Source organism: Erinaceus europaeus, chromosome 13, assembly GCF_950295315.1.
Source record: "Erinaceus europaeus chromosome 13, mEriEur2.1, whole genome shotgun sequence".
Taxonomy (NCBI): Eukaryota; Metazoa; Chordata; class Mammalia; order Eulipotyphla; family Erinaceidae; genus Erinaceus; species Erinaceus europaeus.
This window is the reverse complement of record NC_080174.1, coordinates 65,272,868-65,299,349: the sequence shown is the minus strand read 5'-3', so window position 1 is coordinate 65,299,349 and position 26,482 is coordinate 65,272,868. Positions and strand designations below refer to the sequence as shown.

At 52.0% G+C, this 26,482-nt stretch overlaps 1 protein-coding gene across 4 annotated transcripts in view; it reads right to left on the bottom strand.

Moving 5' to 3' along the window:
* Positions 1–5,805: 5,805 nt before the first annotated feature.
* HIVEP3 (HIVEP zinc finger 3) overlaps positions 5,806–26,482 on the bottom strand; it is a 577,811-nt gene continuing 557,134 nt past the window's right edge. For 3 of the 4 annotated variants that reach the window (XM_060206103.1, XM_060206104.1, XM_060206105.1), the window contains 4 exons: positions 23,902–24,077; positions 16,517–16,603; positions 11,946–12,859; positions 5,806–10,629 (listed from right to left, as the gene is read on the bottom strand). In XM_060206103.1, the coding sequence (XP_060062086.1) occupies positions 9,862–10,629; positions 11,946–12,859; positions 16,517–16,603; positions 23,902–24,077 (1,945 nt within the window). In that variant the 3' untranslated portion in view covers positions 5,806–9,861. The remainder of the gene's footprint in view (positions 10,630–11,945; positions 12,860–16,516; positions 16,604–23,901; positions 24,078–26,482) is intronic. The other variant, XM_016189578.2, reaches the window with a different exon arrangement.

Sequence of the window (26,482 nt, the reverse complement as noted above, 5' to 3'; positions counted from 1 at the left end):
AAGGCAGAGACCACACACTATTAGATGCTGGGCTTTGCAGTCAACCCGTTCTGGGGCCCAGGTAAGCCACCTCTGTAGCTCAGATTCTACATCTGTAAATGGGTCAGGACCCCTGAGCATCAGGGAGTCTGCAGGTGCAAGTGTCTCAGTACACAGTGGCTCTGAGTCAACAGGAGTCACAGATGAAGGATTCTGGTGATTTCCACATTATTTCCATTAACTGGAGCCAGTAACAGTCCTCACTCTCCTCCTGAGCTCTGTGGTCATGTATCCTTCTGGGTCCTTAGAGAGGAAGACCATCCACCTGTCTGGTGCAGACCACTGTAGCCCAGAGAGAGAGACAGGACCCTGCCACACTGGTAGACTGGACCAGGAGCACCTACTTACTGCTCCCACTGGAGGCCAGTGGAGACCCTTGGCCTCCAAGACCTGGAGGCTGTGAGATCACAGGGTAAGGAGAGAGAATGGAGCGAACAGGTGTCTGTACATACCCCCACCCCACCCCCCGGCACAGTTCCTGGCACCCGAGGGCCCCGCCTCAGCCTGGCACGCCTGCCCAGATTCCTGCGCGTGTGGTTTCCCCTGGGCCTCTCCCTCACGTCCGCTGGCAGAGCATCCCCAGCTGCATTCCTCTGCTGTGAAGACGGTCACTTTCGGGCCAGGCCTGGCGAGGACACCACTGAGTGTGGGAGCGTCTGCTCTGGTGAGGATGTGCAGGGACACACCTTTGGACACCTGCTATGCTCCTGCATGGGGATGCATAGCTGTGCGTGTTGTGCCGGTGCAGCATGGATGTGTGTGCATCAGCAGGTGTGCCTGGGAGGCACGGATGCCCATGTGTACATCATGAGGGGTGCAGGGGGCTACTGTGCAGAAAGGACCTCTTGGTTTCGAGGGCTCCCACTAGCCTGTGAGCAAGGACCTTTGTTCATACACAGTCAGGGTGTAGTGTATGTGGCCCACCCACGAGGGTCTCTGTGTGTGTGAGGGTCACACATGTAATGAACCTCAAGTTCAAGTGAACCCTTCCTGGAGGAAGCTGGAGGAAGCCAGAGCAGGGGCAGGAGAGCTCACATATGGTGAGTCCATTTGCGTGGCTGAGCTGGGGGTCTCCTATACACCCTCCTGCAGAGCCCACATCATAATAATGTCAGGATGGAGCAGTGGGATTTGTGCTTTGCAGAGGGACGGTCACTTGTTCAGAGTCACAGTCTGTATATGGTGGAGCCAGCCTTAATATCGATGTAGACCTGATTCTAGAAGCCATCAGACAGGGTAGAGCAAGCAGGCAACTACTGGTGGGGCCATGCTGTATAGTGCTCAGGGCCAGGCTGGTACTTAGGAGGTTGAGGCCCTGAAGCAGACCACTTAGATCCCTTGTGTCTGAGCCCTGTCAGCTTTGACTGGATAATCACAGAGACACTGTACAAGGCCCCTGCTGAGTGCCTTATGCCTAGAAACTCAGCTGACTTCCCCACTAACACTCTAGAAGGCTGGTACATATTGGGCTGTTATAGTACTCCATGGATAATAGTCACATGGCATCATATTATATAATAATATTTAATAAGTTAACAGGTATGTAATAGAATAATGAAATAAAACATTATTATCCTCATTGGCATTTTAGAAATGAAGAAACTGAGGCACAAATATATGAAGTACCTCTGCAAGATCCCACAGTTGAAAACAACACAGTAGGGTTTTAGCCATGGCAGCGTGGCTGCATAGTGTAAGTGCCCAAAGCCCAGGTGACCAGTCTCAGAGTCTCATGTCTGAGATTCCAACTTCACCCTCTTTTGGCTAGGTGGTCTCCAACTTAACTCAACATTTGGGGGACCTGAACATTTGATGGATACATAAAACACCTCCATCTTCCAGATGGGGAAATGGAGTCAAGCAAGACGGATGTCAAACCTGAGATATGATTGACCAGGGCAGTTCTGCCTTTGCCCACTTACTCTTTTGTACCCTCTTCTTTTGACCTCAGTTTCTGCCCCACCCCAAGAGAGCAGGTAGGGAGGCTGTCCAGATGGGGAGTCCTGGGAGGAGGCGGGGCAGGCTAGCAGGTGAAGGTGAGACTGGGCCAGGGCTGAAGTTGAGGCTCAGAGCCGGTTTTCCCAGGCTGTGTCTGAGTAATCCTGTGTCTATATTTATCTCCTCCTTTCTTGGGTGAGCAAATAGAGCCCCATGCCAGCTGGGCCTGCCCCCCCAACCCTGCCAGCACACTTCCCTCAACTTGCCAGGTGGCCCTGGAGAAGACCACAGTCTTGGCCCCAAGCTCGGCTCGGCCCATGTTGGACACCAAGGGTACTTAAACCCAGCAGCCTCTGTGAGGACTCTGGTCATCACTGGTGGTCTAGGCAACTAGCTCCATGCCAGACCTGCCAGGGCAAGGACCTGGGCAGTAGCAGTACTTCGGGGGACTGCAAAAGATGTGATTTAGTCAGAATAGTCCTTGTAGCTGAGACAGCACCTTTCCTCCCTCTACTCACACCTTGGGCTAGGTAGCAAACCCTGTATCCCCAGGAGCTGACATCCACAGCCTGCATAGTGAAGTGGCTAAGAGTACAGACTTAAGAGTCAGACCCCCACTAGGGGGTGCTCCTGGTTCTCTGTCTTTGGGAAAATAACTATTTTCTGACTCAGTTTCCTTGATTGTCAAAGTAGGCTAATATTTCCACTTTCTTTATTTTTTTTTTATATTCCTCACTTTCTAAGAATCTAGTGAACAGTTTTTTAGATTTATTTATTTACTTATTACTGGATAGAAACAGAGAGAACTTGAGAGGGGAGGGGGAAATAGAAAGCGAGAGAGACACCGGAAACTCTGCTTCACCACTCAATGAAGCTTTATCCCTGCAGGTGGGAACCAGGGCCTTGAAACCAGGTCCTTTTGTACTGTAGTGTGTGCTTAACCAGGCGCATCACTGCCTGGCCCCAAGGATCTTGTAAATATTAAGTTCAAAGTGTTATATATAAACTGACAGGTGGGATGAACTCTACCTGGCCCCATGGCAGAGGGCACATGCAGCATCCACAAAGGTACATGGACACACGCCACTCTCACAGCCTGCACAGCCTGACAGACAGTTCTCATTCTGAGAGATGCTTGCAGCTCTAGCAAGATGAATGAGAGTGCTCAGGTCTGGATTCTAGGAAGATCCCAGGAGACTCACTTTTGCTGAGACCATGCCCAGAGATAAAGGGGCAGCATAGCTGGATGATCAGGTTGAAGGGAAGATGGGGAGAGAAGGGTGTCATATTGAAATACGGTTCAATCTGGACCAGGCCTGGGCTCTATTGCCCCTGACCTCGTTGCTGGCCAGGCCCCTGCCTTGGGCTGCCACTTCCATGACCTTGGGGAGCCCTGGGCCTGCTGCACGTGCACCACAGCCCTGCCTGCTCCCAGGCTGGATTAGGTAGAGTACGAGGACGTGCAGGGCTGGCAGGCTTTCGGGCGGGGCGGGTGCCGGCAATGGGGCTGCCCTATGCCGGCTGGGGACCAGGCTGCAGCAAGGCCTTGTATGGCTCTGGCAGGTAGCTAGGCCAGCGGCACCCATTGGCTGAACCGGCACTCCCAGCCTGCGCCGCCTGGCCCCAAACCACGGTAACCAGAGCTGTCGGGAGCTGGTGGATTAACATGCCCGCCTTCCTGCCCGCCTGCCCGCCACCAGGGCTGCTCTTTTCTTTTCCTAAAAAGGCAGAGCTGGGCAAGAGAGACACAAGCAGCTCAACTCAGGCCTGGGGTAGAGGAAGGCTGGGTAGGGTGGTACAGGTGGCCCTGCTGAGGATTTCGGGAATCCTGGTCTTGGCCTCAGGCCAGGCTCTTCCCGGCTCTGGACGTAAGGATTTTGTTTTTGTTTTATTGTTTTTGCTATGAAAGGGGGAAGTTGATAACTGGGTCTCCCTAAAATGACTGAGGCCTTGATAGGCCTGGTGGTGTATATGCTGACCCTTGTTCTCTGGCCACTCTGTATAAAGAAGCCCCAATTCTTTTTCCATAGCAAGTTAACCATTTTGCAAAATATGTGGATGCTCAAAACATATGCACCCACACATTCTTGGGGTGCCAATGATCGAACCCAGGGACTCATACATGCAAGGCATGTGCTTTAGCACTGAGCTATGTCCCTAGTTGGACACAGTTGTAAATCCTAGCCCTGCTGCTTGTCACTGTCACATTGAGCAGGGAGCTGACCCTATGAGCCCTAGTCCCCGTCCTCTATAAGGGTGATGAGGTGCTAAGTGCCCCTCTGAGTCACGGTGTCAGGAGCAGATGGCCACCATGGGTCAGGTGTGTTATACTTTAGCCTTCCCCCTCTGTGCTCCCTGAATTCTTCCTGCCTCTCTATAAGCCTGGCTATTTCACACTGACCTGCCTTCTAAGCTGTCCTATGTGCCCCGTAGTCTCTAGGACAGAGTATGGTCTCCAGGTCCTAAGCACAGAGAGGCCCCAGTCCTAGTCCTGCAGACCAGTTCAGTCCTGGATAGGGAGCCAGTCCAGACAGCCCAAGCCCCAGGGATTTTAGAGGAGATGCAACTGGTGCCTGGGACTCTGCTGTCCTCTAGGGTGTGACCTTGGGGTCTGCCTTTCATCCACCAGAAAGGGCTGTGAAGTATAACCTTTCTCACTCAGAAAGGGGAGGTGCTTTGTGAAGGAGTCTGGTGGCTGAGTTCTCTGAACCTGGTGTGTCTCTGTGGCACGTGGGGGAAGGCAAGTGACATTCAGACAATCCACATATATTTCTCATGCTCTCAAGTGCTGCACTTTTCAGACTTCTGAATTTCTGGAAGCCTCAGGCACAAAGTCTCAAAGGGGACTGCTAAGAAGTCAGGTAGCAATGGGGGAGAAGATCTAGTCACCTTTCTCCTGCTTCTCTATAGGTCATTTATACTGTCCCAAATCTCCAGGATTTTTTATTTCCTTGGGACACTGAGGAAGCTCTTCTTCCTGTCCTCAAGCAGACAGAGACTCCCCCCCTCCTCTTCCTATTGGTCATAGTGGAGAGGCTTTGGTGCCTCCTTTTAATCAAGCAGCCTGAGTATGACCATCATTTTCCCTTTATCACTCATCACCCCCAACACACACAAGTCTCTCTTCTCTGGACCCCATGATTCTCCACTTCTACATCAGCCACTGTCTTAGCTCCTGAGCCCTCCCCACCCAGGAAGGTGCCTGGAATTTTTTTGTTTGTTTTGTTTTATGCATTTTATTTATGAGATTGCCCATATTATCAAGAAGAGCCAGAGCTCTGCTCTGCCACTTACTGATCCTGAATTGCCCTTGAATTCTTGCTGGTTTCTGACTGCACCTATACTTGGGTTTGAGGTGCATTCTATCTCACCTCCTCAAGCCCCCATCCTGTATCATTCCTGATGATAAACCAACTGAACCCTCATCTTACATTACCCTTATTTCAGACTTCTGGTCTCCCTAACTCTGAGAGCATCTCTCTCTCCAGTTCTCTCTCTCCATCTCTCTCTCTCTTTCTCTCTCTTTCTTTCTTTCTCTCTCTCTTTCTTTCTCTTACACACACACACACACACACACACACACACACACACACACACACACACACACATCTAGCAACCCTACAAAATGAATATTGACCCCAAACTGCAGCATATCTGGTCCCTCCTTCCCAGACCTGGAATGGAGGTGCTCAGTGCTGTGTGACTGTGGCTAGTAGCTTATCTTCTCTGCCCACTAAGTCATATAGTATATACCTTGGATGCCAAATGTCCCTCCAACTAGGATATTCTACAACCCTCAAGAAGAACCATGAGCCAGGCCAACAGGACTATGTTGGGATTTTCAAATTTATTCCAACGTGCTATTTTTTAAATTTTTTTTAAAAAATAATCTCTGGCTGGACACAGCCAGAGCTGTAATAAAGGTGATTATTATACCTGTAAAAACTTCTCATTCACAGTACAGATGTAATTTACAACAAAAGTCACACACATCAATACTGAGAAATTTTTTCTTTTTGTACATCAGACTGTGCTTTAGACCTGCAAGAATTTTTTGTTGAGTTTTTTTTTTTTGCACTGATATATACTATATGAACATTGCAAGATGCAAGTGTAGAAACAAGTTTAAATAAAATTACAGGCAAAACTACCCCACCCCAGTGTGGTTTGCTGTACATATCTACAGTACGATTTTGGAATGTATTGCCATTTAAGAACATAGAAACTCTACAGACAGTCTCAAATACAGAATACATACACCTTTTAGAAAAACAAAGGCAAACAGTTTATATTACAGAGAGCATGTATCTTACATTTACCTACACATTTTCCTGTTGTTTTCTTTTCTTTTTTTTTTTTTAACACTAGATTTAATAAAGTGATCATCAGTGCCCAAGCGGTTTTCTAATGGAAAGCAGACTAGATTCACAACACAGAAGCAAAATTTGTGGAACACTTCAGGAACCTTCTCCACTCCCCGAGTCATGCTGCAAATTCTACCCCCTCCCACACCCCATAGCCCACCCCCTCCCCAACCCCGCCTTGGCTACCCAGGCAGACCTTTTGTTTTTGTGGATTTGTCTGGAGAAAGGACTAGGGAGCAATGCAGCTCATATATATTGCTTGTTCCTGTTCAAAAGGCCTGGGTGAGAATGGAGTGGGCCAGAGGGCTTTGGAAGTTAATTTTGTCAGACTTTTCCTCACAGGGAGAGGCAGAGGGAACTTCTGCTGACAGGCTCCTGGAAGTGCTTGGCAGTTGGCATCAGAGTATAGGTCCAGCTGGAGGGAGTCAGAAGAAAGGCATTCTGGAGAGGGCTATGATTCATTTCCGGAATGTCTCTGACACTACGGGAGGGTAAAGGGCATCCTGGAAGGTAGACCTGGCTGGCAGGTTTCTTGGGATCCCCAACTGAAAAGCTTTGCCTTGTGAACCTGGGCAAATTGCTGCCTCCCCACTAACAGTGCCTAAGGTCCATGTCTACAAGGACTGTCTACATGTGCTGACAGAAGTGCTGTGCCAACAGAACACCTCTGTGTTCTCCATGGTGCCCTCAGCAGGAAGGACAATGTCATAGACAAACTGGGAATTTTGGGGTGGCTGGGAGCAGGGCAGGGTCCCCGAGGAGGGCATAGAATGAGGGCACTTGCACAAGCTATGAAGGAGTGTGAGGGTTGGGTAGAGAGACTGGAGAGCTCTATGCTGGGGATGGTAGATGGGTCAGAGCAGAACCTAGGACATGGCTCAGGCTGATGGCATGTGGTCCATACCTCTGGGCTCTGTGCAGGGCAGTAGCCCTTTGGCCCCTGACTGGGGAAGCCACTGCTGACCCCTGCTCTGTGCCTGTGGGTTCCTCAGTGACCGTGAGGACTCACCCCTAGGCTCCCTAGAAGGACACCTTGAGGGGTGGGCTAAGTGAGCACAGGGGGAACCATGCCAAAAGAGCAAGAGCAGAGGACCAGTGTGTGTGTGTGGAGGTGGTGGTGGTGGCCACCCTCGAGGTCAGGGGTCAGCCCAGCAGAGCCCCAGTCTGCTGCTTTGCTGAGTCTGGATGTCTTGCCCAGGAAATTCACAATGCCCTTTATCCAGGTTCCTGACCTGGGCTCCTTGTTATTGGTATCTGGGCAGCCACTCGGGGGTAGGTCTGAAAACCCAGGGTGATGGAAGGCCCCAGACACTAGTTCAGGTAGTTGGGGGCACTGCAGGTTAGCACCACCCCCACCCCCTTGCACCTTGGAGCCAAGGACCTCTGGGAGGCCCTTCCTGACTATCCCACTTTTGTGTTAGCTCTGAGCAAGGGCTGGCTGGATGCTGAACCTGTGATGTATCTGTGCGTCCAGTACGAGCACAAGCAATGGAGGGCCCTGAGCTGGTAGAAGACGAAAGCTTAGGGACTCATGAAAGTGCCTCAACTCTTCTCCCTCTTTATGTCCTATCTGAAGAACATCAGCAGTTCAGAAGCCCTTGATGGACAAAGGATTCACGCAGCTTGATGGAGGACTGGAGACCAGCTATAGATGGCCCTGATCCAGGTGAGATCAATAACTTGCCTGGGTGGGTCATGGCAAGGTCCCTGTGCTTTCTCCTTGTGGAATTAAAACATACATAGATTTCTGGAAGGTTGAGGGGAAAACCCACCTCTCCCAGAATACTGTGAATATGCTAGAGTTCAAGATCCATATTTCCATTGGGCTGTTAATGTCTGATCATCTTGTTTCTCTTTGCAACCAGTGTTTGGTTCCAGGAAACACTGGGCAGCTTCTCAGAGGTGGAGATGGGGATGAGGAAGTGGAAATTGGTTAGTTCTAATTGCTTTGGAAAAAGCAGTCAATTGATGGGGTCAGACAGTGGTGCACCTGGTTAAGCACACACATTACAGTGCAAGGACCTGGGTTCAAGCCCCTGTTCCTCACCTGCAAGGAAAAAGCTTCATGGGTGGTGAAGCAGGGCTGCAGATGTGTCTCTGTCTTTTTTCCTCTCTACCTCCTCCTCTCCTCTCAATTTCTCTCTGTCTCTATGAACATTAAATAAAAAAATTATAAAATTTAAAAAAGAAGAAAATAATTCAAATGACTTAGGACACTGAAGCAAGTCTTTTAGGTCCAGAGCCTCTGAGGAGGCTGGAGGAAATATTAGACACCATTCTCTCCCTGTCCCACTCTCTTTTTTAAAATTATTATTAAAAGATAATTCAGTGCACAAATGGGCCTGGGCAGTTCCCACCAGGCACACTTTGGGTACTTCTGGGAGGGTAGCATGAAGGGTAGGGAGAAACATTCCTGCTACTAAAAGGTCCAGAATGGTCTCTGGCTATGTCCAATGCTGAGTACTGTGAAGACCCAGCCTTGGTGGAAATTAGACCCTTGGTACCACATGGGCCAGGCATGAAGTAAGACCCAAGCCCAGGCATAGGAATGGCAAAGCCTTGCACTTAGGGGCTGGGCCCTTAGGGGTTGGGATTTGCCATTTCAGCCCTGTGGGCAGTTTTAGAACACAGAGGTGGGCTAGTGAAATAGCTCGCTTGGATAGCATGTTGCTTTGCCATGTGAGTGAGGTTCAAGCCTGGGTCTGGGGAGCAAGTACTAGGTCAAGTGTCCAAAAACCAGGAGATGGATGCCGGATTCCATTCCCAGTCCAGGAGGTAGGGGTGGGGTAGTGGGAGGAGACAATTGGGTAGCGTGGGGAGGCAATTGGTCTAATGCCAGGCCCATGACTTGGACACCCTGGATATCCAGGGGCCCTGGGTGGGGGGTACCAACCAGCTCCTACCTTCTACTCGCTCCTGCTGTTTGGTGATGAAATCCTAAGTAACACTTTTCTTTGTGGGGGGCAGGGACAAAGTTGGCTTGCTGGGACCCTACCACAGTGGCTGAGTGGGGCACTGGCTGGGGCATGATGAAGTGGCAATGAATAGGAGCTTTGAGAACCTGTACCTACACAGGAGTGCTTGCTTTTACATTTCGTAATACAGTTTCCAAAGTTTGCCTTTTTTGGTTCTCCCTCCCTCAGTGCATGCCCTTCCCCTTAGCAAATGGCCTCCTCTGGCCAGCCTGGGTGGGGTGGTGGCGGCTACTGATTATAGTGGCCCACCTATATTCTTTCTTAAAAACAGCACAAAATAGTCCCAGTCTCAAACTCCTCACAGGCTATTTTATACATGTGTGTGTGCATGTGTTTTGTTTCTTTTCAAGCAACAAAAGGTATAGAAAAAGGCACAGGTAACTGCATACGTGGGAAGATAGAACAGATGAGGGCTGAGCGGAAGCTGCTTGGACCGATGGACAGATGGGAGAGGGAGCTCATGGGAGCAAGATAATTTGAGGAAGCTGGCTAGGAACGTCTGTGGCTAAACACCGGAAGCAGATGCTGAAGCAGTTGGAGAGAGGCTAAGTGCTTGAGGGGCCCCGGTCCTCCAGCTGGTGTGGTAGAGGTGCTCTAGGCCCCCCACTTCCTGAGGACTTGGGGGAGTCCTTACTGGTCCTGGGCTCCCCAGAGAAGTTCCTCCTCCTCCGGGCTGGGACTCGGGAGGAGGCCTCGGCCAGGCAACCCATGGAGCTGCTTCGGTCCAGCGGTGGGGCAGAAGCCATGGGCTGGGCCAGAGCACGCAGTGACTCAGCCAGGCGGCCCCGGGATGGGGTGCAGGGGCTGTATGTGGGCTCTGCGGGCACCTCGGCCACACGGGGTTCCCAGTCAGGAGGTCTGCCCAGGCCTCTGCTCGTCCTCTCCCTCTCCCAGGCATCTCCCCTGTCCTCCAACTCTGAGCAGAGTGTGAACTTACAGACCTTAGCCACAGGGGACACGGAGGCAGAAGAGCTCTCGGTGGGGCTCCAGCGGTCTCGCTCCTGGGCCTCCCGGGCCCCTGTCAGGTCGCTGCCACCCCCAGAGAAGCCGCTGACCCAGGCTGTAGGAAGCCCGGACAGCAGGGGTAGGTGGGCCCCAGGCCGGGCCTGCACCATTTGAATCCCACCAATGGGAATCAAAGGGCAGGGGGCACGGGACAGATGCTGGGAGTGCAGAGGGAGGTGGCTGAAGAGGTTCTCCTCTGTCCGGGCTGGCAGGTAGCTGTGGAAGTCGTGGGGGGTGGAGAAGGACCGGAAGGAGAGAGGATGTGTAGGGCCAGGTGAACAGGAGGGACTTCGGGACTCGGCCTTCTGCTGGGGTCAGAAAACAAAACAGGGTCAGGTGAGGGATGCTGCTGGACATGTGGATGCCCCAAGACAAGGAGGTGGAGTTGACTTAGGGTCCCTCTAAGCCAGGGCCTGAACCAGAGTGCCAATGCCAGCCTGTGGTGCTGGCCCTGTGCAGGCAGCCAGCCCCAGTCCCCCAGGACCATGACCCTTCAGATCCAAGGTCCTTGTCCTCAGAGGAAAGGGGGTATTCAAGAAGGGGTCCACTTGGCCACTGTGAGCAGGACCTGTGCCTTGGCTCTTTGCCTCTCCTGTTGCTAAACCAGAGCACTACTCAGCTGTTGTTTTATGCAAAAAAAAAAAAAAAGGGTGTTTTGAAACACCATTATGCTATCTCCTCAGTCCTAGGCAGCATAATAGTTATGCAGAAGACTTTCATGCTTGAGGTACCAAAGGGCTCAGATTCAGTCTTCAGCACCACTAGAAGCTAGAGCTAAGCAATGCTTTCATAAACAATAAATAAAAATAAAATTGTTTTCTTCCCAGTTCCCTAAAATATTAATTCTTGCCCCAACTCCAACTTCCCACTCGAGGCTTTTGACCCCCCACCACCAGAAATTCTAAAGTCATCCCCAACCCAATAAAAGATTAAGGTTCCTAGAACCTCTCCCTCCAGGAGCCTGGGTCTCTGAGTGATGGTGTTGGGTCCTGACAGTGAGGTGACACAGCAGGTATGTGACATTCCTAGTCAGGGATGGGGTCAGTGGTGGTAGTGAAGGTGGGGTGACTATTTTGTCAGGAATGGTGTCATGACTGACAGCAGCAATGGATGCGCCAGGCTGGTGGCAATGGTGTGTGGGAGTGTGAGGATGGCAAAGATGGCCCTGTAGATGGTGATGGGGATAGTGTCGGTGGTGGTGTCCTTGAGGGTGCTGGTGACAGCAACCGTCAGTGTTACAGATGTGATGCTGATGTAGGTGAGGTTCTGCCATCTGCTCACAGGCTACATGGGGCTGAGGAGGAGGTGGAAAGGGGGTGGCGTCTATAACTGCGCCCACACTCCAAGCTGTGCTACTTTTAGTGGGAGAGCCTGGATTTGATCCCAAGGAGCCCAGCTCCAGTGTTTCTGATGTTTCTGAGGCCAGATGAATGCCCTTCAGGCACCCAGTCTGAGTCCCAGCACAGGAAGTACTCAGCACATGCCATTGAATTTCAGGTGTGATGCCTTGTGAGGATACTTGCAGACACCGCCTGAACCCCCCAGTACACACACACACACACACACACACACACACACACACTCTGGGGAGAAGTGCACCCAGCCATTCCAGGCAGGAACTCACCCATGAAGAGGTGCAGGTCTCTGGGCTTCTGCTGAGAAGCCTGTGAGGTAGAGAAGCTGGCAGGAAGAGAGCCCGTGGGGCCAGCTGTGCTCCAGGGCTGTGCTGTCCTGCCGAGGGGCTGCCTGGCCTGGCCAAAGCCCACTTCCCTGTTAGCACTGACCGCGGTGGTGACTCGGCCTGGCCCGGAGACCATCGCCTGGTGGGCGAATGTCTGGGGGCGCCTGGGTCTGTGGTATCTCCACATCCATGGGGCAGATGTGCTTCTGGGGGCCGGTCCTTTGCCAGGGGATGGGGGGTGAGAGGAGAGAGTTGGAGTCTGGGAGACCCACAAGGGTGAAGGCCTGTCTGGGGGTCAGGCGGGCTCGGGGCGGAGGCCTGTGTCTCTCTGGCCGGTGAGTGTTGCTGGGGAGAGGAGTCGCTTTTGGTCAGTGAGTGTTTGTGGGTGAGTGGTGGGTGACTAGCCACTTCTTTGCTTGGGGACCATGGTCTTCTTGGGGATGTGGCCTTGGTGCTCAGGGCCAAGCCTGTGTCCTTCTCCATGGGACCCAAAGGGGGAAGTCCCAACTGGGGAAGGCATAAGATGCTTTGGCTCCACGTGGAGCAACTGCTGGTTGCAGAGCACTGGGACTTGGGGACCACTCTGTCCCTTGAGGCCTGGTCACTGGAGGTGGCCTCTGGAGGCTGAAGGCCATGGATGGACGAAGAGTCTGCAGGTAGCATGGCTGACAAGCCTGGCAACAGGGTCTCCACAAATGGTCCAGATGGCTCATCCTGGCTTTCCTCCTCATCCTCGTCCTCATCTTCATCCAGGTCTGAGTCTGAGTCCGTGTCATCCAGGTCTGAAAACTGGTGCTCCGCCATGGCCTCTGAGCCCTCTCGCCCTTCCGAGTCCTGGAACGGGTCGTCACTGGTTCCTGGGGGGTGAGAGGGAGACATGTAGGGGATATAATCACAGGTGTTCCCATGCCCGCAACGCTCTGGTCTGCAGTAGTCATGACAGTAGCAAGAGGTCGAGGCAGATACAAGAGCACTTTGTAAATAATCACAGGGAACAAAGGTTATCTTGTATCTGCCTTGGGCTAGGCTCCTTTTTCTTTACTATGATGCCAGGGACTTGTGCATACAAGCTCCTGCTGAGTTGCCTCTCTGACCTGTTTTATTTTATAATTTGAGAGAGTGAGAGTGAGGAAGAGCAAGACACCATAAAACTGCCACTCCCCCTGCCACATCATGCCATCATGGGTCCCACCCATGTTTTGCCCTCAGTGCTCTCACATGGTGTGTATGTATGGGGGGGGATCAAACCCATTCAGGGAATTTATGTGTTCTACCCACTGAGCCACTTCCTGGGTCCAAGTTGAGTTCTAAGCGGTTCATATGCAACAGTTTACCGAGCTCTAACAGAATCCCGTGAAGTTGGCACTGGTCTTATCTTAGTAATGCAGAGGAGGGAACTGAGGTGAGGTTAAGTAACTTGCCCAGGTGAGGTTAGTTATAGGGGCTGGGACTGAGCCACAGAAAATAGGACTCTTTTTTTCCCCACCATGAGCAAAAGTAGTGAACTTGCCATGCCTTTTGTCAAATGAATGTGGTTGTCTCACTTTCCTGGGCTTATCAGGAGCAGTGAGTTCACCTGATACACAGAAAGAGCCCAGATGTTAAACAGTCACGAAATAGGTCATTTTAGACCACAGTGGCCACTGAGTCACCATCTGTTTCACACATCCACCTTCATGGCCAGGCTGCTGCTGAGCACAGTGGCATCTGGCAGGTGGCACGTCCTGGCTTCTGTGGAGGTTCAACCAGATGGGCCTCAGGTTACAGTGCAGCGTCCATTCCAGATGCTCTAGTCCCTGCAGAACCCAGGCTGTTGCAGTCAGGGAAGTGGGCCTCTGCCATACCAGAGCCTTCTCATCTGACTTCTCCTGGGCTCAGATCTGACTCTACAAGGCCTGGATTAGGCATCTCTAGTGGGTAGTAGCCAGAACTCTGGGGGAGTCTGGCTGAGGCCTGGCCCACCTGGCAGGCAGCAGGCAGCAGGCAGCAGGCAGCAGGCTCTTAAGGGGTTGGCTTCCTCTGGCTCATCAGCAGGCTGGAATGCCATGAGTCTGTGTTCTTGGCCTGCAGAGTGAGGGCTGCTGACAGGGGGGCTATCAACCAGTCCCACAGCTTCACTTGGAATTGCCGATGCTCACCCCACTATTGACTCAGAGAGGGATCTCATAAGCGGCCCCAGGCCTCTAATGTACCCAACTCCCCCACCCCCCGCCCGCCCCAATCCACCATGCCTAGCAGCACCTCCCAGATATTTCCACTGGCAGCACAACATGCACAACATTCAGGATGCAGACCAAACACCAGGGGTAGATCTGGGGCTGTCAGGTGAAGGAGGGCCCTGAGGCTAAGGGTAGAGCCTCCTGCAGTGGAGAACAGAATGGAAATGGAGGCCAGGGGACTGGGGATTGGGTGTAGATCATGGGGGCTGGGGTGCATAACACACTTTGCAGGCTTTTCTCCAGGCACTGACTTGCTGTTCAGGTCTGTATAAGGGGAGGGATTTTTCAGCTCAAGGGCCTTCCCTAATTTGTCCCTCATTCACTTCTGGAAAAATGAGCCCAGCCAGTCCCCCACACCAGGGCTCCTGTTGGGCTCTGTAGGCTGCTGGTGCCAGTGGGGCCCATCCTCAACACCCCTTGTGTGGTGCAATAATGATGAGATCACCATCAAAGCGCTTGAAAGCTGGGCTAGTCCTCTCTGGACTGAGGGAACATGAAATAGACAGAAGCAAGAGTGTGAGAGCACTGAGAGAGACTGGCCACATGGTGGCGCTGGTGTCCAACCTCTTAGCTTTCAGGGAGGGATCCCGGAGTGGGATGGCCACCAGGGAGCAGTCAGTTATTGCTTTTAGGTTATGCAGCCATCACCATCTGTGTCTAACAGATCTGCCCCGTCCTGAATTCTATCCTCCCAGTCATCCTTGGCTCCTTTAACTCAGGTCTACCTTCCCTCCCGCTTCTCCCCCTGTTCTTCCTGCTGGCTATACCTGCAGAATGCATCCAGAATCTGGTCACTTTGCCCACCTGCACTCAGACTCCCAGGTCCAAGTCAGCCTCCACTCAGCAAAGATCACTGCCCCCGAAGTTGCGCCCTCTGCTGGCCATCCTCTGCACAACACCAGAGAACTTGCACATCAGCCAGCCAGCCCAGTGGGTCCTCTGACCTTCATGGCTCCAGCTCTCTCTGACTTCAGCAAACCCCCCCCCCCCCACCACCACCTTGAGAACTCAGAATTGACCCTGACTTAGGGAAGTGCTAAGGGAGTATTTCTGCATCAGATGCACTGACTTTGTCCATAGTGTGATAGGGATGGTCTTTTGTCTTTTTAAATATTTTTCCTTGTTGGGATACTGGTGCTGGGGCAGGGGCAGGGACCAACTTGGAATCCATCAGTGAACCCTTGATATGGTACCAGCTGCAGCCTCCTTATAACCTCCAGCTCTCAGGGCTCTAGCCTCTGCTCAGGCTCCCCCATCCAACCCATCGGGCATTAGGGTGGTATGGAACCAGTGTTTCTGTGTTACATTTGACAGCTGCCTTTACCCAAGTGGGCTTAACTCTCCCTAACCTAACACGGGCAACATGTGCTTCTGCAGCCAGTGGTGAGGATTCATGAGGGAACATCTATCAATGATCTGACATACACACACACACACACACACACACACACACACACACACACACACACATCTATTTTCACACCCTGATTTGATTCTGAGTTTAGGGAATCCAAGCAATGCTTTGCCTGGTCAGCAGGGATGCCTCTGGCTTTCCTCTTGCCAAAGTGACTGCCCAACCATGCCCCTTGGCCCTCCCCACTGGGTGCTGAGGTTGAAGCTGGTGCTGTGCCTGGCCAGAGCCACTGCCTTTGACTCATCTCTCCTAAGCCCTGTCTTCTCGGAAACTGACTCTTAACAGCCTGTTGCTTGGTGGAAGAAATAGGGCAGGAGTGTGAGGGAGGTGGGGGAGGGCTTGCTGCTGGTGTGGCTGGCAGGACTGTCTGTGGCTCTTAAGGGCCTCTCAGCTTTATAAGGTCTTCTGTCAGACCCACCCCAGAGTGTGTGGGAATAAGTGTGGGTGTGAAGCACAGAAAATCCACTGGGAGGATCTGCCACAGCAACTCCTGATTCTTGCTTAGAATGTGTTTGACACACAGTGGATGATAGACCAGTGTTGACTATAACTGCTCATGTATTACTTTTTTCAATATGCACCCAATGGGCACCCATGGGTGCTGGTTGCTCCACATACACAGTGGGCCCTCATGCAATGTAGCTGTGGCCTCGAAACATGCCTCATGTGTGTATATAAAACAGTCATCTGTGAATATAATCTTTGTCTCCCAGGAATTAGAAAAAAACAGAGAAGGTGGCATGGAAGACAGAAAGGAGAAGGGTCGAGAGGGGAGAGAAGCACAGGAAGGATGGGGCTGAGGTAGAGAGGTGGGGGAGCAGGCAGAGAAGGAGGGCTATGTGGAAGACGGTAGGGGAGGAAGGAAGGTGTCAGTCTAATACCTTCTTCGGCTTCCAGCTCCTCCAGCACCCCCGTCTCTTGGCACTTTTTGCTGTGGGCCTTCGACTTCATGTGCTTAGTCAGATTCCCTGGAAAGAAACAAGAACAGAATCAGACTCAGCTGGAAGGCCAGAAGTTGAGGCAGACCGAGGGTGCACAGAGGCAGTGACTTCCTGTGAGGTCACGGCTTCTCAGGTCAATCCAGACCCTGAGCTGAAGGGGCTGACCCCCCTGGCCCAGGTGTTGAGCCTGAGATGTGCAGCCCCCAGAGGCTGTTCAGGGTGGGGTAGGAGTTGGGGGCTGATGGCACAAAGTGACCTGGGGTGGGAGGGGGCAGAGGTATAATGAGGATGTGAGATGGCGGTAAGAAACAAACAACGAAAAAGAAAAACAAGCAATAATAAATTAAATGACAACTCATATGCAGTAGGTTTTCCTTTGAAACTGGCGGTGCTCATCAAACAGGGTCGGTCATTGGCCATCTCACATGCTGGCAGAACCAGGGCTCCTGGTCACCTGCTTGGTACCATGGGCACTGAGGATGTCCTTATGGACTGAGGATACTTCTCAGGCACCCCACAGGAAAGACTCTCAGGGCTTGGGAAGAGGAACCAGGGTAAAGTTCTGTTAGAAATGGAGAGAGGGCAGGAGGTATAGATGAGTCTGCTGGACAAGCACCTGAGAGTCACCAGGCTGAAGTCCAAACCTTGACTTCCTTATAAAAGTCGCAGCCCCTTTCTAGGCCTCAGTTTCCCCTAAGTGACTGGACAGTACAGACATAGGTGGGGACATGCAGGGAAGGCTGGACAAAGGCTCTGGTTAGCTCCCGGGCTGTGCAGCCTCCAGAGAGAGGTTTCTGGCCCAAGTGTCCTCTCCAGTTCCACAGGCTGATGTGCAGGGGCAACATCCGTGAGGCACTGAGGGGAAAGATAGCACTGCCTTCAGTTGCCCCTGTGTGTGTTCAGCCCTTCACAGGCAGGTGTGCTCTGTGGAGACACACAGCATCCCAGCCTGCTGCAGGCAAATGAAGACCAGAGGCCTTGGGATTTTTTAGATAGAGACAGAAAGGCAGAGATAGAGGAAAAGAGGCCAAAACACCAAAATTTCTTTCAATGTGATGGGGGCCAGGCTCAAATCTGCGCCGTGTAACATGGAAAGTAGACTATCCAATGGAGCTCCTTCTCCAACCTCCCTTAGGATATTTCCCTGGGTTCTGTAGTCAGTTTGAGATTGTGATATGCTCTCTGGGTCAGGTTCTCTGTCTTATTTATCTTATTTATTTGTTTTTGTCATGACTGGGGCTTCATTGATCTGGGTTGACTTTTTCAGATAGGGTCAGAGGGAAAGACACCACAACATTAAGGCTTATCACCCTAGTAGTGGGGACCCAGTGTGAATCTGGGTCAAGCCCATTGAAAAGCAGGCCCTTTCCCAAGTGAACTGTCTTGCTGGATCTCATTAATCTTAATGAGATTTTGGGGTTATCTTTGGGTGAGTGATAAAGAATGAAAGGATGGGCAGATAAATAGATAATAGACTGGGTGGAGAGTGGGAGCATGGATAACTGAATGGCTATTTGGGCAAGAAGAAATATGTATGAAGAAAGAATAGAAGGAAGATAGGCAGATGAATGGAGCACTGGGGGAGTGGATAAGCAGGTAGATAGTTGGGATAGAGAGTAGGTGATAAAAATAATGGGAAGAAGGATGAAACTTGGCCTTTAAAAAGATGGGAGAATGAAGAACTGAATAGGAAGATGGAGACACAGATGGCAAATGAGACATGGATAGGTCCAATAGTCACTGGACTTGCTCTCTCTGGCAAGGGAATGTCTGATTGGACGAAAGAGTGGATGCATGAACGTATAAGTGCCTAGGAAGACAGACAGGCAGGAGGATAAGAGAATGGGATGGAGGATGGAGGGATGGATTAGAGGAAAACAAATAGGGGAATAGAAAGAACATATAGAATGAGATATACATGGGAAGATAAATGGATAGGAAGACCAAATGTGTGATGACAGAATGGAGAAGTGGAGGATGGATGGCGGGATGGCTGAATGGTTGGATAGCTGGATGGAGAGGTGAGTGAATGGGAAGGTGCTTTTTTAACCAGAGCTTCAGGGCTTCAGGATGCTTCAGAGTTTTTATGGGAAGATAGTGGGAATATTAAGCTGGGATTCCGTGAGTATGCAGGTCAAGAGCAGCACAGATGGGAGAGGAGTTATCCCCGCTCCCCATCCTCCCTGTAATACCAGTCTGTGACTGCATCCTCCCCAACCCAGATTTTCCTCCTCTAGCAGGATCTTTTGCAGTCCACCAAAAGGTAAATAGAGTCATAACTTTCAGAGCCATATCAGGACTTGAGGATCCCTAGTGGTTCCTACTCATCAGCAGGGGCCTCTTCCCTCACTGCTGTGAGCAGGCAAACCCTAGTATGATGTCAAGAGGTTGTGACAGGCACTTGGGTTCTTCAGTGGCCAGAGATGCCAACTGTACTTTGAAGTTCTGGGAGCAGCGCAGGATCCCCTGACTGTCTATCCTATAATGCAGGGAACTGTGGACACTGCCTACTCTGCCTCGGCTGCTGTCAGTTATGCATGTTCTGCCTGGAGGGTCTGGGCATCCATTCAGCCAGGTAAGATGCTGAGCATACAGTGGGTGCACAGTGGCTGTGTGTGGGGAAAAGCCTTCTCCACATAGAAGCTAAATGCTAGAAGGAACCTCGCAGACCATGTGATTGTCCCACCTCATCAGGCACAAGACTTCACTGCTTTGCTTCTGCTCTGACTCTGGACCCAGGTGCCCATGGTGCCATCAGACAGCTTGCTGGCTATACAGACTGCTGGGATTCCCTGGGAGGGCTTCTGCTGACCAGCATAGTGAACCAATGGGCCAGGACCACAATGGCATCTGAAGCAGGCTCCAGGGCTCCAGGGGCCTTGCCCCACTCCACATCAGAATCTTGAAACCAAACTGGTTCTAGAGCTTAGCTTGAATTGGAGCTGGGTTCTGCCACTTACTGAACCTCCTCTTCTACAACTGCAAAGCAATACCTACCTCTCAGGGACTCGGGAGGACCTGATGAAACAGTGCCTTAGAGTGGCCTGACAGCACATAACCCAGCACACAGAACCTCATTTGTTCCCATGCAGTGCCCTACACACCTCCTCCCTGCAACCTTATGCCGATCACTCTGCTGGGTGTGGAGGAAAGAGGTGCTAAGAAATGCTTATGATGCAAATGGCTTCACCTTCAGTCTAGGCTCAGAGGCCCCCAGGTGGGTCAGCTTCCCTCCCTGTTCACTCCCCAAACTACAGGAAAGATTCCAGAAGTCTGTGTGAACAGGCCACATGGGTTACAGCAGTGGATGCCTCAGGGATGGGCATCCCTGAGTGAATTCTAGAATCTTCTTGACTTTCCCTTCCTAGGTCTCCTCTGCTCGACAGAGGTATATCAAACAATGTTAGGTGTCTTTTTTGGCCTGAATACATTTCTCTTCCAAGGTGCAGAGTCTTGGCCTGTCAAACAGACTCCACAGATTCTCATAGTGGTCCTGGAACCCCCAGCCCCCTCTTACTTCTCACCCCCCAAAACTCCTCACCCCATGACCCCCAAAAATCTGGAATGAAAGAGGAATGGAAAATAAATGGAAAGTGGTGGGGAGTTGAAGGAGAGGCGGAACCTCTGCTGACGGCATCAGCTGATGGCCCTGTCTGTCTCTTCTAGCTCTGGCCAATGACCCTCCCTCCATCCCATGCCCCAGTGCATCCAGGCCTGACCATAACAGCCTTCTCCAACCCTTGAGACAATTGATACCAGGACCTGGACATGGCACAGTCAGTGCTGACCTCTGGGAGCTCTGAGAAGAGGAAGTGGGACTTCCAGACCCTCATGGGGACATCCCAGTAGATCCCAGATCCACCCATTGAGCAACCCTTCAACCAGCACCCAGGGCCCCAAGGTGCCGCCACAATGTCTAACACAGAGACGGAGACACAGACGGGCAGACAGAGACGGACAGGAAGGATTCCCCATGCTGGCCAGGGAGTGGTGATGGAGGCCTCTGGGACCAGTAGGCCCAACCTCAGCTTTCATAGGCAGGAGCAACCTGAGGAGACAGAGGCAGCAGAAGGGGCCAAACGCTGAAGGCTGAAGGTCTCCATGTCAGGACAATAAACATGGAGACTAAGTGTCTGCCCCACACCCCCTTCTGGAGAGAGAGTAAAGAGCGAGCTTTCTTGGCTTTAGTCTTCTGCCACCCACCCTTCTGCCCCTCTGTAGTCACAGACCCAGAAATTCACCATTCCAGATTCCCTCATGGCTCTGGTTCTGTGGGGGGGGGGGGGGGGTGTCTTCTGGAAGCCTCTATAAGAATTTGAGGAAGAGTTCAGCATACTCACTGGTCACTGGGGAGAGCAAAGCCCTTGGGAACTGGCCTTTAGGTCAGCGTGGAGAAGTCTGTACCCCCAGGACTATAGCCAGCCCATGAAGAGGGACGAGGAAGGAACTGAAGACAGGCTGGGCCTGGTGTCTAGTGCAGCAGCATTTGGAAATGGACCCGGTCCTCTAAGACTTGGCAAACAAAGACCAGAAGCCCCCCCTCCCCCCCATTCTTTCTCTCTCTCTCAAAAAAATGCTGAGATGAAGAGGTCACATAGGCTCTCAATCTGAATATGGGCCCCAGATCACATCAAATCGATGGGGTTTACATTCAACAATATTTGTACACCTTTCCTATATTTGGGAGCTACTCTCTTCCCTGATCCAGCTTTCTGGTCCTTTTTCTAGCCGTGACATCATCTCCCCAGACAATAACTTGGATCTACCTGCATATCAGATTGCAGGCTCAGTAGAAAAAAAAGAAAAAAAACTAGTATAGCTACAGGCCCTTTGGAATATAACTAAAATATGCCTACTCTACTAGCTATCTACAAAATGGAGACCCCCCAACCCCCAACTCTTCATCTGCACTACTCCAGCCTTTAGATTCATGATTAGTGAAAAACTTGTTTGGCTTTATATGTTAACTTGCTTTTCAGCCACCAGGTTCCAGATGCTAGTATGATGCTAGTATGCTAGCCAACCAGAGTTCCCTGGGCAGACAACCCCACCAATGTGTCCTGGAGCTTCGCTTTCCCAGAACCCTGCCCCACTAGGGAAAGAGAGTGACAGGCTGGGAGTATGGATCAACCTGTCAATGCCCATGTTCAGTGGGGAAGCAATTACAGAAGCCAGACCTTCAACATTCTGCATCCCTCAATGACCCTGGGTCCATACTCCCAGAGGGTTAAAGAACAGAAAAGCTATCAGAGGAGGGGATGGGATAAGGAGTTCTGGTGGTGGGAACTGTGGGGAGTTGTACCCCGCTTATCCTATGGTTTTGCCAGTGTTTCCTTTTTATAAATAAAATTTTATAAAATGCTGAGAAAATTGAATGGAGGTGGCTATGAAACAGTGAGGCCACCAGAGCACTCCCTGGCATTAGTAGTGGCATGAGTCTCAGCCCAGAGATCACCTGGCTAGAGGCTCCTTTCATCTTCCAGAGATATGGGGGAGCTGCCACGGAGAGAGAACACGATGATGAGGCATTGCCCAAGAGGTAGGGAGGTACTCAGCTTCTAGTTACAGCTTTGGCTATAACGGTCACTTCTGTTTCTTGAGATTCATTTTCTTCATTGTCAAGGGCAGGCATCTAGGATGAGAGGATCTCGGCATTTGAAGTTAAAGACAGCTACTAAAATTGGCAGTGCTTCCTTGTTCGTTCTCCTCCATAAAGTCTCAACTGGCTGCTGCCTGCCACGAGAAGTGAGACAGTAGGGCAGGGGCGGGAGCCACAAGCCAAGGAGGATTTTTCATAGCAACATTAAGTGCTAATTTTCAAGTTGATGATTTTGTACAGCCTGAAAATTTTATAAATATCCAGAAGGTCCTTGGAAGAGGAGAAAAAGTTTCCCACCTTTGCAGCGTGTGGGGAGAGGGGGCTCAGACCATGAGTGTCCAGGGCTGAGGCAGGTGTCCAAGGGTTCAAGACACCAGACCTACCTGTCCTTCCTGGACACCCTCTGGAACTGTTTCTGGGAGGCCAAGGAGAAGAGGGTGAGGAAGCAGAAGGGCAGATGGCGCTACTGACATTAGTGCCTGTTGGGGAATGGTGCTCTACACTTGAGAATGGGGAGTGCAAGGAGAAGGGTGGGACCCATTAGTGGGGTAGAAGACCAGAGTGCTGAGCCAGTCAGAGAGGAGTGTCTGGACCTGGAGCTCCCCAGATCAGGCACAGAGAGGATGAAAGGGTCCAGGCAGCAAGAGCAGGAGAAGTGAGGATGGTTGGAGGGTACCAGGAACCCTCTTCACAGCAGTTGCCCAGTTACTCTGCCATCAGTGGCCTAACAGGAAGGTTGAGGGAGGAGGCAAAGCTGAGTCTGTGCTGAGTTACATCCCTGAGTTTCATCCCTTGAAAAGCCACATGGCTCTGGTGGGGGGTGGCTGGGAGGCCTTAAAGATGCACAAGAAGAAACCAGGATCCTCGTAGCCAAACTAGAAATTTGCAAAGCTCAAGAGGCTAGGGCTGCCAGCCTCCCTCTGAAGCAGCAGGGTCTCTTCTGCTACCAGGAAGACACCAGCAAGTGGCAATGCTTTCCCTGCCTGTCCTGCAAGAGCCCCAGTGGGGCTGAACTGAGGTTAAACCAGGCCTCAGAGGCTCAGGCCCATTAATCCATGCCAGGATCCTTATGGCTGCAAAGGCCAGACCACCCCCATCACAGCCCCCCCCCCCACTCCCTCCACAGCCTGTCCTTCTTCCTTTACTGGTGGCTACAGGAGACTGTGCTGACCCTGCTGTGGGTGTGGCCAGGGGCAGGCATGATGGAGCTTCCAGTCTGAGTCGGGGAGAGTTGGCTCTAAGGTACAGAGAAGTACTAAGAAGCAGGTGCTTGGTCTGGGGACTGAAGTGGGCAGACCCTGGCATGAGAAGTGACATGCAAGTATGGTAAGTAGCTCAGAGTGGAATGGATTTCCGAAGGCAAGAGTGGCAGTGACAAGCGTGGATGCTGCCACTCACCAGATTGGTGGACAAAGGGCTGAAAAGACATGCAGAAGGAAGGGGGTGGGGGTAATGAGATAAAATCAAAACCAGGAACTGTGCATAAGAGTGTCACAGGGACCAGAGCAGGCAAGCGTGCAGGAGGAGGGGCTGCGTGGGGTCCAGGAGGCTGGGCCAGGCCTGTTCTCTCTGCAGCCTGTTGCTCTACCACTGGGGAGCCCAGGAAGTGGGGCACTCCAGGCCCCAGGGAGAGAGGGCTGGGCCCCTGAGCTCTATGCAGGGGCTCCCAGAGGGGAGCTCCCTCCAGCGGGTGGGCGGTGTGGTGCCCCAGCTGACTGTCTCTTACCTTTGGTTTTAAAAGCAAAGTGACAGTGCTTGCACACATAGGGCCGGACATCAGTGTGGGTGCGGATGTGTTTCTTCAGCATGCTGGGCTTCTTGCAGCGAATTCCACACTCCTCACAAACATATTTCCCTCGGCCGCGGCCTCGCACATAAACATACTCTTCGTTTGATTTGTACCTATGAGCAACAGGCGTCATGGTAAAGGAAAAAAAAAAAAAAACAGGAGGAGAAGAGGCAGGTTCCCACCTCGGAAGATGCACTCACTTCCTAACTGCGGCATGGACACACTCGGGCTGGAGGACGCGGAACTAGAGTCATAGAGGCGGGGGGTAGGGGGCTGTGGCCCTGGGAATCCACCAAGGACCCCTGCATCTGTTCTGCCTCTCAGACAGGTGCTGCCACTCCCTCCCTGTGGAGAGAGCAAGCCCTGGCATTTCCTTCTGACAAGGGAAGCCACAGGTTCCCAGCTCCAGTCCAAAGTCAGCCTGGGTACTCACTTGTACCACATAGAACAGCCCCCTCTGGGCCCCATGAATGACAGAGAATAAAAAGTTAACACTAGTGGCCGCCATTCACCAAGTGCTCTCTGTGCTGGGCACTTGATCTAAATTAAATCACAGTCATGAACCAGAGACTCAGAGAAGGCAAGAGACTCTCCCAGGATCACACAACACTAAGTTTTAAACCTGCCTTCCCCAAAGCTTTTCCACCTTCTACAAGAAGCAACATGCTAGAACAGGTCTGCTAAGATGCCACCAGAAACTCTTGTCAAAGGAGCTATGGGGACAGTTGTCATTACCCTGTCCTGAGACTGAAGCAACCAGAAGCCAAGTGCTTCTGTCCACAGCTGAGCTGCTAGTGCTCAGAACCCAGAATTCAGTACCCTGGTCTCTCCATGGGCTTCCAGAGGTCAACTGGGGCCATAGTTGGAGATGCCCACAGCCTGAGGTTACTGTGCCACCTGCTTGTCATGTGCTGCTCTGAGAAGCTTCAGGGCACCAGTGCTCTTGACCTGGACCAGAACGCCTTTATTTCTACTTAGGAGGAAATCTTTGGGCTCCCTCTATTCATTTGACAGGGTCTTCACCAAAAAGCCGGCTTGGTCTGATGCTACCGATGTGCAAGTCTCCCAGCAGACAGGGAAAGAAAGGCTGTGATGGCTGACAGGCCCCAGGCAGAGAACCAGGCATAACCCAGGGGGAGAACTGTTAGATTTGTGAGGCTTGAGGGCTGTGGGTAGGCAATGACTTGAGTGTCTAGAGGACGACTGGCCTCCAGCCTTGCTGGGCCTGCCTCCAACCAAACACCCAGCCAGGGTTCTGGCCTGTCCCCAAGCTCAGCCAGAACAACATGCTCTTGCCCAGGAGATGGCACCCAAACTCCAGCACGGGGGCTGGAGGATAGGTAGTTGGGACTCAATCCTCCTGCAGTGGGGCCATCAGCTACAGCTGAGACTATGTCACAGTCACAGGATGAATGTTAAAGAGAGGCACCCCAATAAAGGAGGAAGGGGGTGCAGCAATAGCATCACACTCACCAGTCTATTCCCACAGACACAGACACCCACCTCATCTCACACATACTCTCACATGCATCCAAACTTACCCTGACACATATCAGCCCACACATATACCCCCCCCACTGACATACACTGCACACACAGGCTTGCACACTCACCCATACACACATACGCCCACTCACCCACTCACACACACACATACGCTCACTCATATACACACATACCCATGGCCACATGACCCACTCACAGAGTGACACACGCTTGGACTGCTGTCAGCATGCACTAGTGGAGCCCGTTTTGTTGTCACCTCTTTACAGTCCACCAATGCCCCTCACGTCACCAGACTTGACTTTTCTTCCCCTGACAAGCCCCCCTGGCAGGTTTCAGGCACCTGATCCTCAAGCTGAGGTACCCACACAGGGCAGTGCCACTTTGTGTCCAAGAAGAGGAAATGAGGAGCATCCTGTGGCAAACATGAGGTGTCTATACCCCATGGACAACAAGTCACCCTCTTGTATCTGCCCTCCATCACCCAAGCCAGCTGCCCATACCTAGAATTACCTCCTGGACCTCTCTGTCCCTTGGGCCCCAGCCTGAGATGGGGCTTATCTTTCCGGCGTGGATAAGTGAGAATGGCTGGGGTCTCCACTTTGCCCTGGGAACCCCAACACAACCTGGAGCTACTTGACAGGTTCATGACATCCCTGCTGCTCCAACTTCCAACCCTGAAGGGGTCCTCCCCTTGCTCACAGTGGTACTTGAGGCCCCACAGCCCCACAGACACACCCATACCTCCACTTTTTGCTCAGATGCAGGAACTAGTGTCCCCCTCCCAGATGCTCGCAGGTCCCTTCTCTCTCCCTCCACAGCAAGCTCACAGCGCCATGGGCTTCCTGAGTGGAGCCAAAGGCACCCGAGAAAGGACCCAGGTGCTGCCTAGACTAGTGGGGGAAGGGAGAGAAAAATACCACAGAAATGTGTGCAGCCTGCCAGGTAGCACAAGGGAGGAACCTGACTGGGAGCTGGGGGCACAGAGACAGAGGTGGGGTGGAGGAGGGACCCC